Genomic DNA, 14,198 nt, shown 5'->3' with positions numbered 1-14,198 from the left:
TGGAACTACTGTCCTCCAACAGCCAAAATGTTTCTGCAGTCATTATACAAAGGTAAGAAATCTGGAATAGTACTTTATATCTACAGTACAGTATGTATACAGTATGCCAAATGTTAAAAACATAATTCTAAGACTGATATAGTCACACAATAATAATATAATACAACACAACTGACTCAAACCCGTATTCATTGTCTTTTTAAGATGATTACCAGGCATGGAACACTCACAAGAGCCAACCAAATAAGCTGCGCGACAACCTGAAACTCGCAGGGAAATTTGCGACAACTACCACTTTTAAGGACGCTTACTGTAAAGTCAGGGAGAGCTTCAAACCAGCCCAGACGATGCGACAAACACCACCTTTGGATGGCACCACAACCTACAGGACACATTACATCACGCACCCAGTGGAGAGAAAACCCAAAGAAAAGCCTACATACCAGCCCAACAGTGATCCACTTACCAGGGTCTATACCAGCCGTCACGACTACAAGGGTCTGCCCACAGAGGCGGCAAAATCCTTTAAACCAAAGGTGGTTTGGGGAAAAACCCCAGAAGCCTTTGACAGCACTGACCAGCACAAAACCAGGCCTGTTGAGCCCAAATTCCATCACAAGCCTGAAGGGTATATTCTTCCACCAGATGTATACCTTTCCACAGCGCATGCCGACTACAATGCCCACAAATGCCGGCGCCCTGACTCGGCCAGACGGCCCGTTCAAGCCTGGCTGGAGCACAAGGAGCCCTTCCAGGCAAGATCGACCATGAAAGAGGACTTTAAGAACTGGAGCATAGTGTAGCACTCTGCTGTGGTTAAAAAAAAAAAGTAGTGATCGATAGGCGCAGAAAAATGTTTGAAAAAAGCACAAGTAATGAACTCAACACACTTGATTTACACACACAACAATGACCTGCCCAGCATGATGTCGGCCTTAACAGAAGCTACCAATCGCCAAGCCATTGTCAGAGGAAATCGAAATAGCTCTAGTTACTGTATACACTAAGGCACTGGTTCTCTTTTTTGTGATCAAGTTTATTTTATTTTATCCCACCCCACAGGTTGAACAGCAAACAGATTTAAAAAAAAAAAAGTATCTATAACTAAGGCACTGGTTCTCAACCTTTTCAGGACATGACCTCCCAAAATGATCATAATTTGAACTGGGGATGGCCCCACACCCTGATATTCACTTTGAATTGTAGGAGTTGAGGCACAACATTTTGTTTGACTCTGTTCCACAGATAAATAGTGAAAAAAGCAGATCTACAAGCCCGCAATGCGAGGCGTTGCAAGCTTGTAGATGGCCATTCAAAAATTATATTATTTGACACTGGCCAATATTTCACAAGTTTTATAGTAGTTTGTTGATTACTTTTGATGCAATTTAAGCAATAATGTTTTTTCTTTCTCCGTTTTTGGTATTAACTAAACGTAAAATTGACACTCCATCTGGGGGGACCCCACTCCCAAAAAAAAAAAAAAATCATGTGGGGTCCCAATCCACAGGTTGAGAACCACTGCATTGAGGCAATGCCTCTATGCAATGCTTCTATGCCCAGACCAGAAAAGTGAAACTGAGTACTATTGGACAGATTACACGCTCTTATCATACCATGTCTGTAGACTTTAGGACTCAGCCAGAGAGTGGCCATGGTTTGAAGCCAAGCCTCAGACACAATTGCCTGCAGGGTTTCCAACAGAGACAAGAGGGCACCATAGACTAGACTAAGAGGGCAAACCACTGACACTAAACTAAATGGAGTGTGATCTTTTTGACAAGGCACATTAACTTTTCATTTAGAGTGTTGGACAGAGTTGGAAACAACCCACTTGCAGTGGAGGACAGTTTCACATTGGAAAATAATTAGCTTCAGTTAGACTTGAAAATCATGAATACAAGTGAAAAGTTTCAAAGTTTGATTATTCTTGTTTTCTCTGGACACCAATAAATACGCAACACGTTTTCAAACCTCGGGTGACTCCAACTTATCTTCAAATTCATGTTCAACTTCACGTCTTAACATCATGTTGTATATGATATACTCTATATTCAAATATATTTACATTTCTCATGAAATCAATATATTTCTAAAGACTGGTGCCTTCCTTCCTTCTATCAAATAATTATGTTGAGAATAATGAGAATGCATTCATCAAATAATGATGTTTATTTCACCAAAAACAAAAGCCAATATCTTAAAAATGAGAAATGCTTTGACAAATGTATCTTTTAAACTAAATATGAGTCAATCATATTTACAGTATATACAGATTTAAAGAACAAAAAAACAAAAACAATGACGTCCAAAATGCTGCATGCATTGTTGGCATTCTAGCCTTCTGCATACTTATCCGTAGGGGCGTCTAGTTTTAGGACAAAACAGGGCATTCTATTTTTTCCATTTTAAACTAGGAGTGTAACGATGCATCACGCCTCGCAAGACATTTAATTATTGCTTCAAATAAGCGATGAATGAAATTGGCGAATTAAGAATCGCAAATGCTCTTTTTAACCCATTTTGGGCGGGAACCCCTTTTGGTGTTTTAAACATTGTTATAATTTAGCTATTCAAAAATAGCAGATCTACAAGCTCATAGCGCGCCACCGAGTGGCGCGCTACGAGCTTGTAGGTCTGCTATTTTTGAAAAATTGTGAAAATATTTATTTCAGAAAATATTTTTTTTTAATTTTGAGGTCAGGCCTAAATGGGTGAAGCACTTCAACTAGTTCCGAGTCCGCTTGTTCATTGCATGTACCCGTATGCACGCACACGCATCGTACTACAGAGTAGAAATGAGGCTTTCGCAGTACAGAATGCAGCAGTGAACTCACTGTGTAGTTTATATGACGGTGAATAAAATGCTCCTAGCGTTAGATGTTTCTGATCTGGTGGAGCGGTATAGACTCATTTCCAGACGTCGTCGCACGGATAAGAACCAGTATGCGCACGCAGGCCGGAGGTATGCACGTGCATACTTGTTATAACAGAAAAATATAACAAAAAAACACCTAAAAAAATACAACATTACGCTCATGACCTGACCAAGTATGAAAACAATCACGCTGTGAGCTTATTTTCTAAGCGTGACACAGACGAATGACCAATACATTAATTATTACTTTAGTAGATAAGATAAAATACAGTATTTTCTAGTTTTTTTTTGTCTAAGAAATAATTGACTGCCAAGAACGATTTCCACAGAGTTTTGGTCAAAAGGCTCAGACTGCCAACACGTTTTGGGTTTGTTTTTCTTTACACTGGAGGGCGCTGTTCGTAAACCTATGGTCTCGGGAGACCTTGTGACATGTCGATTACATGACCGAAAAAATTCAAAATGCTTTCTCAACCCTGTACGAGGCAGAGCGAGTGGGAAAAACCCCACACAATGCATTCCTATGGGACAACTGCGTGCTTCAATCGCTCTACAACAGAGCCTGTAGCTTTCAAACCGATTGCCGCATATGGATCATGATTATTTTCGGATTCTAGGACATGCGCGCCGGTCATTAGAGGGCACCTGTGCACGTAATATAGCAACGCAGAATATTTCTAGAAAATGTTTTAATTCTGTCAGTTAATGTTAAAATAATCAATGTGTCTGGAATCTTGTTTTGGTTTAACAATAAAACAATAAAGAAAAATCGCCAGAAAATTTAATGGTGAACCCAGTATTGTGATTTCATATTGAATCGTAGGATGAATGAATCGTTACAACCCTATTTCGATCTCATATGTTCAATCTCATACTGTAAATACTGGCAAAGTGGCAAGCAATAATGCAATGTCCTTGTCAGTTACTCTTTTGAACTCTCCAGGAAGCGGAGGTGCTTATGAGCCTCCTTGGCGCGGGCCATGATGATCTTTTCTGCTTTAGCTATGAGCTGAAGAGCAAAGAAAAGAGGAAAGGAAAGGCATTTTAACAGCATGACACTGATGAGTTGTACTGTACTGAACATGTACTGTATACCAGGATAAAAAAGATCTTATTCTGCCTTCAAATGGAACTCTTTAGTATGTCATTTTGTCAAGTACAAAACATGCTGCACAGAATAAAGACAACGTTCTAAATATCAGCGCTAAAAAGCATTTTTCTAGCTATGCACTCATGTTTTAAACGTTTTGTTCCCGTTTCCTAGATGTTTTTAGTGTTGTGATAATTATTCTTTTTTATGTTATGCATTTGTTCATTGTAGAACTTTTATTTTCTACAATGTTTTTTATTTTCACAAATATAAAGTGTGTTATAAATACAATCCATTATTATTTTATAAGTTTATAATGTATTTTATTTTACATGTGCGCCTGCCTCAGTGTGATGGCTAATAAAATGATGTTATGAGCTGTTTCTAAAGTTATGTAATGCCGTTCATAGAACGCGTACATGAACCTCACCTTCTCTGTGCCCCGCTTCTTTTCCCGCGGACGATTCAGCTTCACCTGGCGGTCCACCAAGATCTTCTGCCAGTACCGCTGTTCATGGTCACCTATAGAAAACACATTGGAAGAATGTCATATCGTCGCTGTCGGTTGAGAACATTAGGTCGTGCTGCCACTGTACTGTACTGCCACTAGTGTTAATGTTATATTTTGTATTGTGTTCTTATGGCTTCATGCCTGCCTGGCCGGGCCGCTGTGCTGCACTGTGTGCCAATTATGCCCCCTCTCCTGTTGTGTTCTCTTTTCTGGTCTCTGTACCAGTGTGTGTGTGCCTGCACCGTTTAGTGTTTACTATTACATTTATATGTTTTGATAATCAGCGCTTTGCCATAGATAGATACATACAGCCTAGCTATTTTCTAATGAGTTTCTGTGCCAGATTGGAGAGGCCACTGTGTGTGCAGTGCTCCGTTTGACATGCTCCGTATTTGAGCGTGTGCACCCCTGTTAAAGTCTCTCTCCCCCAGTCATAAAACGACGCATCGACTCAACTTCGACTTTACTGTCCGACAAGTCGACTGGGAAAAATCTCAACTCGTTAATGCCCTAATGTATGTGTATATACACACCGATCTACAAGCTCACAGGTGAGCTTATATTCATTGCCAGATTGTTAAAGATCACTCAAATTCTTTGTTGTTGTTGAAGTCATGCAAGGTCTCAACTGTGTCTTGAAATACTAGAAGAGCGTAAATATCTCAATGATGTGTAAAACACTATATATCAAATCAACTCACACTGGCATTACATAAGGCTGCAAAGATTAATCCAATTGTAATCAAATAGATTATTCATTTAGTTGCCAAGTAATGTAGTAATCATAATCGAAACCGCAACAAATCGCTGGAGTTTTTTTTGCAATTAATCGTGGGTGTTCTTCCACTTAACCATAGTTTTTCCAGCATTAAATGTAACTAAGCTAAAGAGGAGTGAGCCATCTCTCTTCCCTTACAATCACAGCGACTGCAAAGCAAAATATCACACAACAATGGTGGCGCCCTATGCAGGTATCCAAAAACATCTAAAAAGAAAAGGATTACCTGCAGTATTGCTAAGATGGAGTTTCTATTGTACATTAGAAAGTGTGCAGGATTATAGGATCAAGAATTAAAATATGGCTTGAACATTTATTACCTTTTAAGACTGTCAATGCTATTCTTTAATCAAATCTATGCAGTCAGGATAACAGTAAAGGTACCAAGGGTGGCTTTAATTTATTTAGATTTTATTTGTCTTTTATTTGAATAGAAGGCTAATCAGCAGCTGAGCAAAATGTAATAAATTATGTATTTTTGAATGAATTATTCATTTTAATGTCTTTTTTGTTAGTTAGAACATGTCTAAAATAACCTAAAATCAAATGTATAAGGTGATAAATAAGTGCCATAATCCGATTAATAGTTTAAATAATCAGCCGATGAATCCATTATGAAAATAATTCTTGGTTGCAGCCCTAGCATTACAAGTTGCATGCATCTCTAAGACTAGGTATGGGCTTAAAAAAAAGAAATGTCATACCAGAGAGAATCTCAAGCTTCCAGTTATGTTCCTTTTGGATCTCCATGCCACCATCAATAATGGCTTTCGCTGCATCTGGTGTCTGGAAGCGGATGTGACCCTCTGCATCCCCTTCCAAAATGTCCACGTAAGCCACTGGTGATACTTTGGAGAGCGTGTCCTACAAAAAAAAAGATATATATATATATCATTAACAGATTAAATGAATATCCAACTACTACAAGAACACCATAACGACACTTTTGTTGCATGCCAAAGTGTTTGAACAATAAATATCATAACATTGTCTCCCATCTAAACACACAAAGGAAAAGCAAGGCAGTTCTAGAGCCAGACTAGGCATGAGACTCATGCCAGATTTTGGGATCTGATGCCGATCCCCATTTTGGAGTGCTAAACCACTGATTATCAATATTTTGATCGATATTTTCCAATCAATATGACAAACTTTGATTTGAATTTAATTGTGTTAAAAAACAGCCAACAGGTCTGATACTGATGAAAACATAATGGCAGATATATTGGTCTGGTCCGAACACAATTCAAGACAATGCAATGAGGTGCTTGTGTGTCACCTTGATAAACTGTCTCTTGGGAAGTGAAGCAGTATGTGTAATCTTCACGATGACACCGCTTGTAAACTGAGGTCCTTGCTTGATCTCCTCCTTGACCTTTTTCGTCTCCTCGGCTTCCGGGACAAAACACATGAAACACACAAATTAAATCACATGAAACACAATTCTGAGGAACACATTCATGTTGTCAACAGCCAAAATCATTGTAATATTAGCAGTCTTGTGCCCAATTGACGCCGGTCGGTTCTGATTAAATCAATGGAGACTCAACCGTTTCCAGTGTCGGGACACATTGTTGCTTTTGTGAGGCTCTGAGCGAGGGGAGACACCGGGCGGGCAGGGAGAAGTGGGAGGAGCCGTATCAATACAGTAGGGATAAATCACCTCTATGGGATAAACACAACATGCCCCAGACTGCTGTGTGACGTCATTACAACATGTACTTACAGTATCAGAATACCAGTAAGACGCCTGAGCGAGAAGCGTGCACTGGCCATATATGGAGCGTGTCTTGAGTGTACAGGTCAGATCAACATATGTAATGTCAGAACAGGTCAGCTCCATATATGGAGATCTAAGGGGGGCAGCGGTGGCAGTGTCTTGAGTGTACAGGGTTTGATGAGGGCCCAGGTAGGGCCGGGCCTTAATTTACGGGCCGTGTCATGCCTCCTTTAATGCATTTAGCAGAGAAATGCCCCATTGCCAAAGCCAGATTGGGAGTGGAAAGGAAACTCACAAGTATCATGTTGGACACCATTGTCTGTCTCCATCTGGCCCTTTCCCTCACGGTGGTGCTCAATCTTGGCGGCCTTACGGTGCTCAATCTTGGAGATGCTCTTCTTCAGTGTGGCCATGCTCTTCTTCTGCAAGACCAGGTATTCCTTCTTCAACTCAAGCCAATCCTTCCTTCACAGAGCCAAGGAGGACCAAGAGAAGATAAAGAAACATTACCATGCTGCACGTTGCCTCAAAATGTCTGCTGGTCATATAAAAAGGCATTTCAGTTGATGGATTAATTTATGTCAACACCAGATAGTTCAGGTAGAATATATACCTGTATAACCAAAGGGTAGCACTGAAGGAACGTAACCACTTAAACCCTATATACTTCATTATATGTCAAATGTTGCTTATTTTAACACTCAGATTGCCCGGGGTTATTTAATCCATTAAATCATAGAGCCCAAGCGATTTATAGCAACGGAGCACTTTTACCGACGGACCGGAAGTTATACCGGATGTGGTTGGAGCAGCTAAATGTAGCCAAAACACTCTAACGGCGATCGACGAGAGGCATGATTAAATCTAACGCGACTAGCGACTGGACAGCGGGGGGCCGTCTAACACAGGATCTTTTCTTAGAATTGGACGGGATGATTTAGATCGCGAGTTATTAACGTTTTAAGATTTTTGTTGTCGTCGGCTAAACAGGAGGGGGGGTGTTAACAAAATGTTGGCCTATTATGACTTGCCCAGAATAGGGACACTAGGGTTCAGTTACAGTTCCAACAATAAATCTCAACAAAAGTCAGTCACGGAAGTAGGAAGATGAGGAAATAAGGAAAGATGATATGAGATGAAAGTTAGCTCAATAAAACAAGGCACACGTGCACGAAGGAAACAGAAAAAGGCTGTACTTGGAGAGAACTCTGAGGGGGATGACTTCATCTCCAAGCTTCTCTTTGTTCTTCTTCTTCCGCTTCCTCTTTGCCTTCAGCACCTCTTCCTCGCCGCCCACAACCTCCTTGTCAGCTTCAGCAGGTGGATCTGAAAGAGATTAATGGGCATCATCAGCCCACGGTTTCACGTCTCTGTAGAATACAGGGGTCTCGAAAAGTCGGGTCAGTGGTCCAAAGCAATTATCTCAACTCATTTACCACTTTCAAGCTTGGGTTTTAGATATAAAAAGTTAAAATAAAATAAAAAATCCGGTCTGTTCATAGTATCTCAGGTTGAAGGGGTTTAAGAACGGTCCTTTACTAAAATGTATACTCGATGCCGATAGGCCAACCAATTTTTTACTTTGTATTCAAAGTACATCATTACAAACTTTGGTATAGAGCGCTGCAGTCCCGCCCACTTTCATGACAACGACAGACCTGGAAAAGAATTCCCCGTTCATTTCCTCAGACTTACAATAAACACATTTTGGGCTGAACAAATAATTAGAAATAATTAAATAATAATAATTAAAAAGACAGGTTACAACACTTTGTTTTTTCTTCTTACAAATTATTTGATCGGCCCAAAACATTGTGTATATTGTCATGATTTGTCACAACTTCGAGTTGGCTTTGTCTGCGACGTAAACGTCTTTAAATAAATACTTTTTGAAAAGTCTATGAGGAAAATGAACGGGGAATTATTTTCCAGGTCTCTCGTTGTCATGAAAGGGGGCGGGACTGCAACGCTCTATTTGGCCATGGCTTAACAAGATGACACACTTTAACCCATGAACATAAAAGAATAATGCACAGAAACAGAGGCAAACTAATTATTCAATGAATGCACGGGTCATCCTGTGATCGTGCCTTGCACGTTTGATTTGGTGCAACATTAACATACAGTAGTTATTACTTGATGCCTTGCCTTTCATGTCACTGTCCGTTATATCCTTGGTCTTCTCTCCGTCTCCTCCGTTACTGGTCTTCCTCATCTTGGACGGCATCTCAGCCTGGACTTCACCTTCGGGTCCCTCTGTGGCCTGTGACCGCCGTCTCTTCTTGTCAGACTGTTTGGCCGATGTCTTCTGCGCGCTGCTGGTCACCTCAGACTCGGAAACATCCACGTCGGATCGCCTCTTCTTCCTCTCCGAGGGCTCACTGTCCACGTCTTCCTCTTTGGCTTCCTTGCCTGCAGACGCCTCTGCCACTACGGCGCTCTCCTTTTTCTTCTTCTTGCGCTTCTTCTTCTCCTCAGCTTCTTCAGCTACAAGAACAAAATAAGTATTAAAAGGTCATTAATAATGCAGTGGTTTTCAACCAGTGGTCCGGGGGCCACTAGTGATCCTTGAAGGCGGTTCCAGGTGGTCCCCAGCTAAATGTTGGTAACCAAATGGACCCTTATAGAACTTTAACTCCTGAGAGCGTAAAATGAAACCAAATGGACCCGTTTCATTTTACGCTCTCAAAGAGTTAAATTATTGTTGCATTACTTTATTTATAAGAAGTCTACACAATTAGAGAATGTAGAAGAATTGTTATTTTGATCAACGTTTGCCAAAAGCATGGACTTGTAGACAAAATCTTATCCAACGACAAGAAAATATTCTTTAGGTTTGGGGTCCGAGAGGCTAAGTGGTCCGTGGCTCAGATGCAAAATAAATAATTGGCCTTGAAATCCTCTGTATTATTATATTAATGATTTGTACCTGGTGGGGGGTTGTCAGCTGTTGTTGGAGGGATGGTCTTCCTGTTCTTTGTCTTGGGAAACATCCCTGGCTTCCTGGTAGCGTCTTCTGGAGGGTTGTGCAACATCTATTCTTAAAGGAAAGCTTCTTTTGAGTTATTTCAACATCATTGCCCAGATGATAGCCGATTTTTGTAGGGTGTGGACACAGGTTTCAGGCATTTGAACGTTCATAAATTCAAATGATTTGTAGCTTTTGCAGCAGCTACAAATGTTGGATGCATCTTTGCATCTTCATGTCGCTGGCTTCCATTGACAATGAATGGTAGACTAAAACCCAATAGTTACCCGGGTTCCCACTGCAGATTTCCAAATGTATTATTTTGCAACGGATATAGGATCATAAAATAAGCTCTGTATCAAACAAAGGCTCATGATATTCATGTTTTGTTAATATCCACAAATCTAAAAATGTTATGATTTGTGTACCACGCACACAATTAATGCAAGTATAAAATATATCATTTATAAAGCAAATAACTGCTTAAATTCATGGACATTCATTCGGAACAGACTTTCCAGGTTGAAGGACTACAACACACCATTTAGAAGTAGCCTCACCTCTACAGCTTTTTGTGCTTCTTCTTCTGTCGCAAACTCCACAAAGGCAAAACCCTTGGGGTCGTTTGAGGTCTTGTATCTTGGGATGCTAATGTAAGACACAGTGCCACATTTCGCAAACACTCTCTCTATCCAGCTGTGTGACACATCCCTGGGCAAAAGTTCCTGAAAAAATAATGAAAGCTTTATTATTTTGGAATGAATGTCTACTTTGTGATATATTAAATATTCACACTGCTATTTATAAAGTGCAGACAGTAAACCTTTCCCCGTGTCAAAGTTCTGGAAGCAAATCCCAATCACGACAAAGCTTACAATTTGCAGTTTCATCTTTAATTTCAAATATATTGTGAATGTGAAATGACTCTAAACCATCACAATGCACGTTGTATTTGATGGTAGTTTTCAGAATCAGAATCCACTTCACCCAAACATTTATCAGTGGCAATTATGTTTGTAAGGATTATGTTTGGCTTTAATTTTTACAAGATGAATGGATGAAAAACATTCTAGAAAAGCATCCCACACAAATGCAATTCCTGTAGTGGCTCTATCCCAAACCTGTAGCTATTCTTGTCTGTGCAAAACCATAAGAAGCATCAGAGTTATATTACGCAATGTTAGGGAACGTAAATAAAGCAGAAGAATAAAACTCTTTTTACCACATAGACTGTGCGGCTGTCTACATTCTGTGGATCGTCTTCAATTGGTAGTTGCCGCCTGATTTTATCTCCTTCCAGGTTAACCTGAAACCGCCCAAAGTCAGTTGAGGCATACATACATCATTAATGATCTCTAAACTGATGCAAAAGCTATTGTGCTAGTATATGTGCTAGTACTGATGCATGCTTTCATTACTGGATACCAAATCAAAATACTTTAAAGAAACAAATTCAATACCTCAAGGAGAGTTGAATTTTTCAGTGCTCTAGCAATCAACTTGACGTCACATGTCAGTTGTTTCATTCGGTTGAAAGTCGTCAACACAGATATGTCAACATCTGGGGAGCATAAAACACATACAAATCTGGGAGTAAATCCCAACAATTGTACTGCATATAGCTACATCGTTACAGCGACGAGAAAATATATAGCAGATCACACTATTTAGAAAAATCACTAGCCTAGCTGGCTTGAATAATGATGCAACACTTCACAGACAAGTGTAGATGTGGAAACTGATCAACACTAGATAGGCACTCAAAACCTTCCTGTAAGTTTGTTTAAGTGCTTCACTAGATCAACTGAATCTTACTTTGCCAAATGTATTGCATCAGGCATAATGATAATAGAATCTTGGTGACGAGTAATCCAGACTACCGCAACATTAATCCATTCTGGGCGGGAACCCATTTTGGTGTTTTAAGCATTATGTTATACTTTAGCTATTGAAAAATAGCAGATCTACAAGCTCATAGCGCGGCACCGAGTGCCGCGCTACGAGCTTGTAGGTCTGCAATTTTAGAAAAATCGTGAAACTGTGGCGCAAATCTTTGAATTATATTCTTTCAGAGCGAATGTTTTTTAACTCAAATCTTTGCTTCTGGAGGGTCCCTGGAACATCATATTTTCAGATGGGGCCGCCGACCCCCATCAAGGGGGTCCTTGACATAAAATAGTTTGAGAATCACTGATATAGAAACATTAGGTTTTCAGAAAATAAAAAAGCAATGCTATAGTACAAGAAAAGTGACAAGATGAGCCTTACATCCATCCCGGGACCCGTCAATGAGTTGTCTGAGAAAGCGGTCCTTTTGAAGGTTGACGTTACTGAACCAGAACTCCACCTGCTTCTTCACGTCTCCCAGCAGCTGCTTCACCCGGGACCTCTTCTTCTTCTCGTTCTCCTTGTTTTTACTGCCAGGGTCTGACTCTGCAGTGATGGACATGTCCGCATCGGGTCTCCTCTCTGTGTCCATCACATTCACACGGGACCTCTTCTTCTTCTCGTTCTCCTTGTTCTTACTCCCAGGGTCGGCTGTGACAGACTTGTCTGTGTCCATCATTGTGCGGGCAGAGCTGGAGCCACACCCCTAGAATCAAAACTATTGGAGAAGCAGCATTTAGTTTTTTGATAGCCCGCATATCTTGAACATACTCCCCGAAAACTGCAGGTGTGCTGCAACTAACTTAGTTCTTTTAAAGCACAGCTAAAATAAAAAATAATTAATTTTGATTGCCGCTGCAAGAACAATTAGTAATTAATTAGTAACATTATGTGTCCTCTGGGGTTAGAATTGTATCCCTTTAGAACTCTGCATTTAGTATTATCACCAACTTTCAGATCACTCAAGCAACATTGCATGGGCTGTCAGGGGCTGAGGATCATTGTTACATTATTGCATAATATTGTTTCAAAAATGGTTTTACTAAAATGTTGTGCTGCTGACCAACGGACATTTTTTCACAGCCAGAAGCTTATTTTGTTCACACATTCTCAGATACACAACAGACTTGTGAGGTGTGTATATTGTTGCTGGTGTGAGAGACAATCACAGGATATGATCATTCAAATGTTATTATGATGGTTAAAACATAGTAGGCATAACAGCTTGAAGAGACTTTTAAAAAGCTGTTTTGTGCATAATAATATAAAATATAAAAAAGATGAGGGGACAAAATAAGTAAATTATATTTTGCGGGCAAGTTCTGTTGTCCATGCAGGCCCATTTTTCAGAAGCAGATTTATATTTACTATTCGCATTCAAGAACATTACATGTATATGTTCAGGAGGTTTCTGCGTTGCTAAATAGCCTTTAGCAAGCTACTGCAGTCAACATCTCGACTTTGTGAGCAAGTAAAGGTAACTATTTACATGCAAGAGGTTTTAACATGAAATATAACAAATTCGTTATAATACATACCAATGTCCTTTAATTTTCTTGTAGAAGCTAGTTCACTGCTTTACTACATGAACCAGACAACAACCACAAGTCATTTAATGTGCAACGCAACAATCACGCTCACGCAGTGTATTCTCAAATCGCATGCTTGTCGCATACTGATGACGTCATGTGGGTTTGATGATCTTCTTCTATTGTCTGACTTGGACTAGGCGCTCATCTGCGCTCATCGCACATTGCTGCCCCTCTCTGGCTAGCATGAATATTACACCTTTTTTGATTGATTGATTGAAATATTGTAACAGTTTGCAGAATTAAGGTCTTCTTTTGTATGTGAGTAGAACAGCCGTGAATCTAACCCTGGTCTCCCACGTGGAAAGCCAACATCTTAACCACTAAGACAAGTCAAAGGCAATTGCCTATGCCAACTGCAGGGCATTGGGACAACAAAAAATATTAGCAAACCCATTTTCTAAACCTAAACCCAAGTCATCTGCTAATGAAGATGATGTGTGCACAGCCTAACTCCTCAGTGACTGCTTGTAGGCTACTTAATCTTCAGGTTAGTTTTGTAGCATTCGTCACCAAACGGTGACTATGCGAAGCCCATGACGATTGGCCAAATGGTGGCGCTATAGCGCTCAATTGAAAATGCAAACTTTGAACGTGCATATCTCATGAACCGTTTGACCGTCGGCAATGACACTTTGATACACATATGTGTCTCCTCATGCCGAACAACTTTCGTGTTCTGACTTTTGACATCTGACCTTTAGATCACCCGCCATTTTGAATTATATGAAAAACATTTAAAATGTATCATTTAAAATGAATCTTTGATCAAAATGC

The 14,198-nt window shown here is 40.1% G+C and overlaps 1 protein-coding gene across 1 annotated transcript; it reads right to left on the bottom strand.

The window, feature by feature from the left end:
- Positions 1-2,153: 2,153 nt before the first annotated feature.
- larp7 (La ribonucleoprotein 7, transcriptional regulator) lies at positions 2,154-13,527 on the bottom strand. Its single transcript, XM_079490498.1, has 13 exons — positions 13,371-13,527; positions 12,214-12,550; positions 11,406-11,506; positions 11,168-11,251; positions 10,506-10,670; positions 9,907-10,012; positions 9,126-9,464; positions 8,174-8,303; positions 7,273-7,442; positions 6,537-6,649; positions 5,962-6,121; positions 4,399-4,490; positions 2,154-3,887 (listed from the first exon to the last, which is right to left on the bottom strand). Exons 2-13 carry the CDS (start codon positions 12,509-12,511, stop codon positions 3,801-3,803), a joined length of 1,845 nt encoding a protein of 614 aa, XP_079346624.1. The 5' UTR covers positions 12,512-12,550; positions 13,371-13,527; the 3' UTR covers positions 2,154-3,800.
- Positions 13,528-14,198: the final 671 nt, after the last annotated feature.

Source organism: Electrona antarctica (assembly GCF_951216825.1).
Source record: "Electrona antarctica genome assembly, chromosome: 21".
Lineage (NCBI taxonomy): Eukaryota > Metazoa > Chordata > Actinopteri > Myctophiformes > Myctophidae > Electrona > Electrona antarctica.
This window is presented reverse-complemented; position numbering and strand designations above follow the sequence as displayed.

What these genes read in the sequence shown, in the direction of transcription:
- larp7 (XM_079490498.1), bottom strand. Translation starts at nt 12,511, where the DNA reads ATGATGGACACAGACAAGTCTGTCACAGCCGACCCTGGGAGTAAGAAC. An exon ending in AAAATTCAACTCTCCTTGAG is followed by an intron (nt 11,252 to 11,405) that starts GTATTGAATTTG and finishes GGGCGGTTTCAG; the next exon opens with GTTAACCTGGAAGGAGATAA. An exon ending in GAAGCTTGAGATTCTCTCTG is followed by an intron (nt 4,491 to 5,961) that starts GTATGACATTTC and finishes TGTTTTCTATAG; the next exon opens with GTGACCATGAACAGCGGTAC.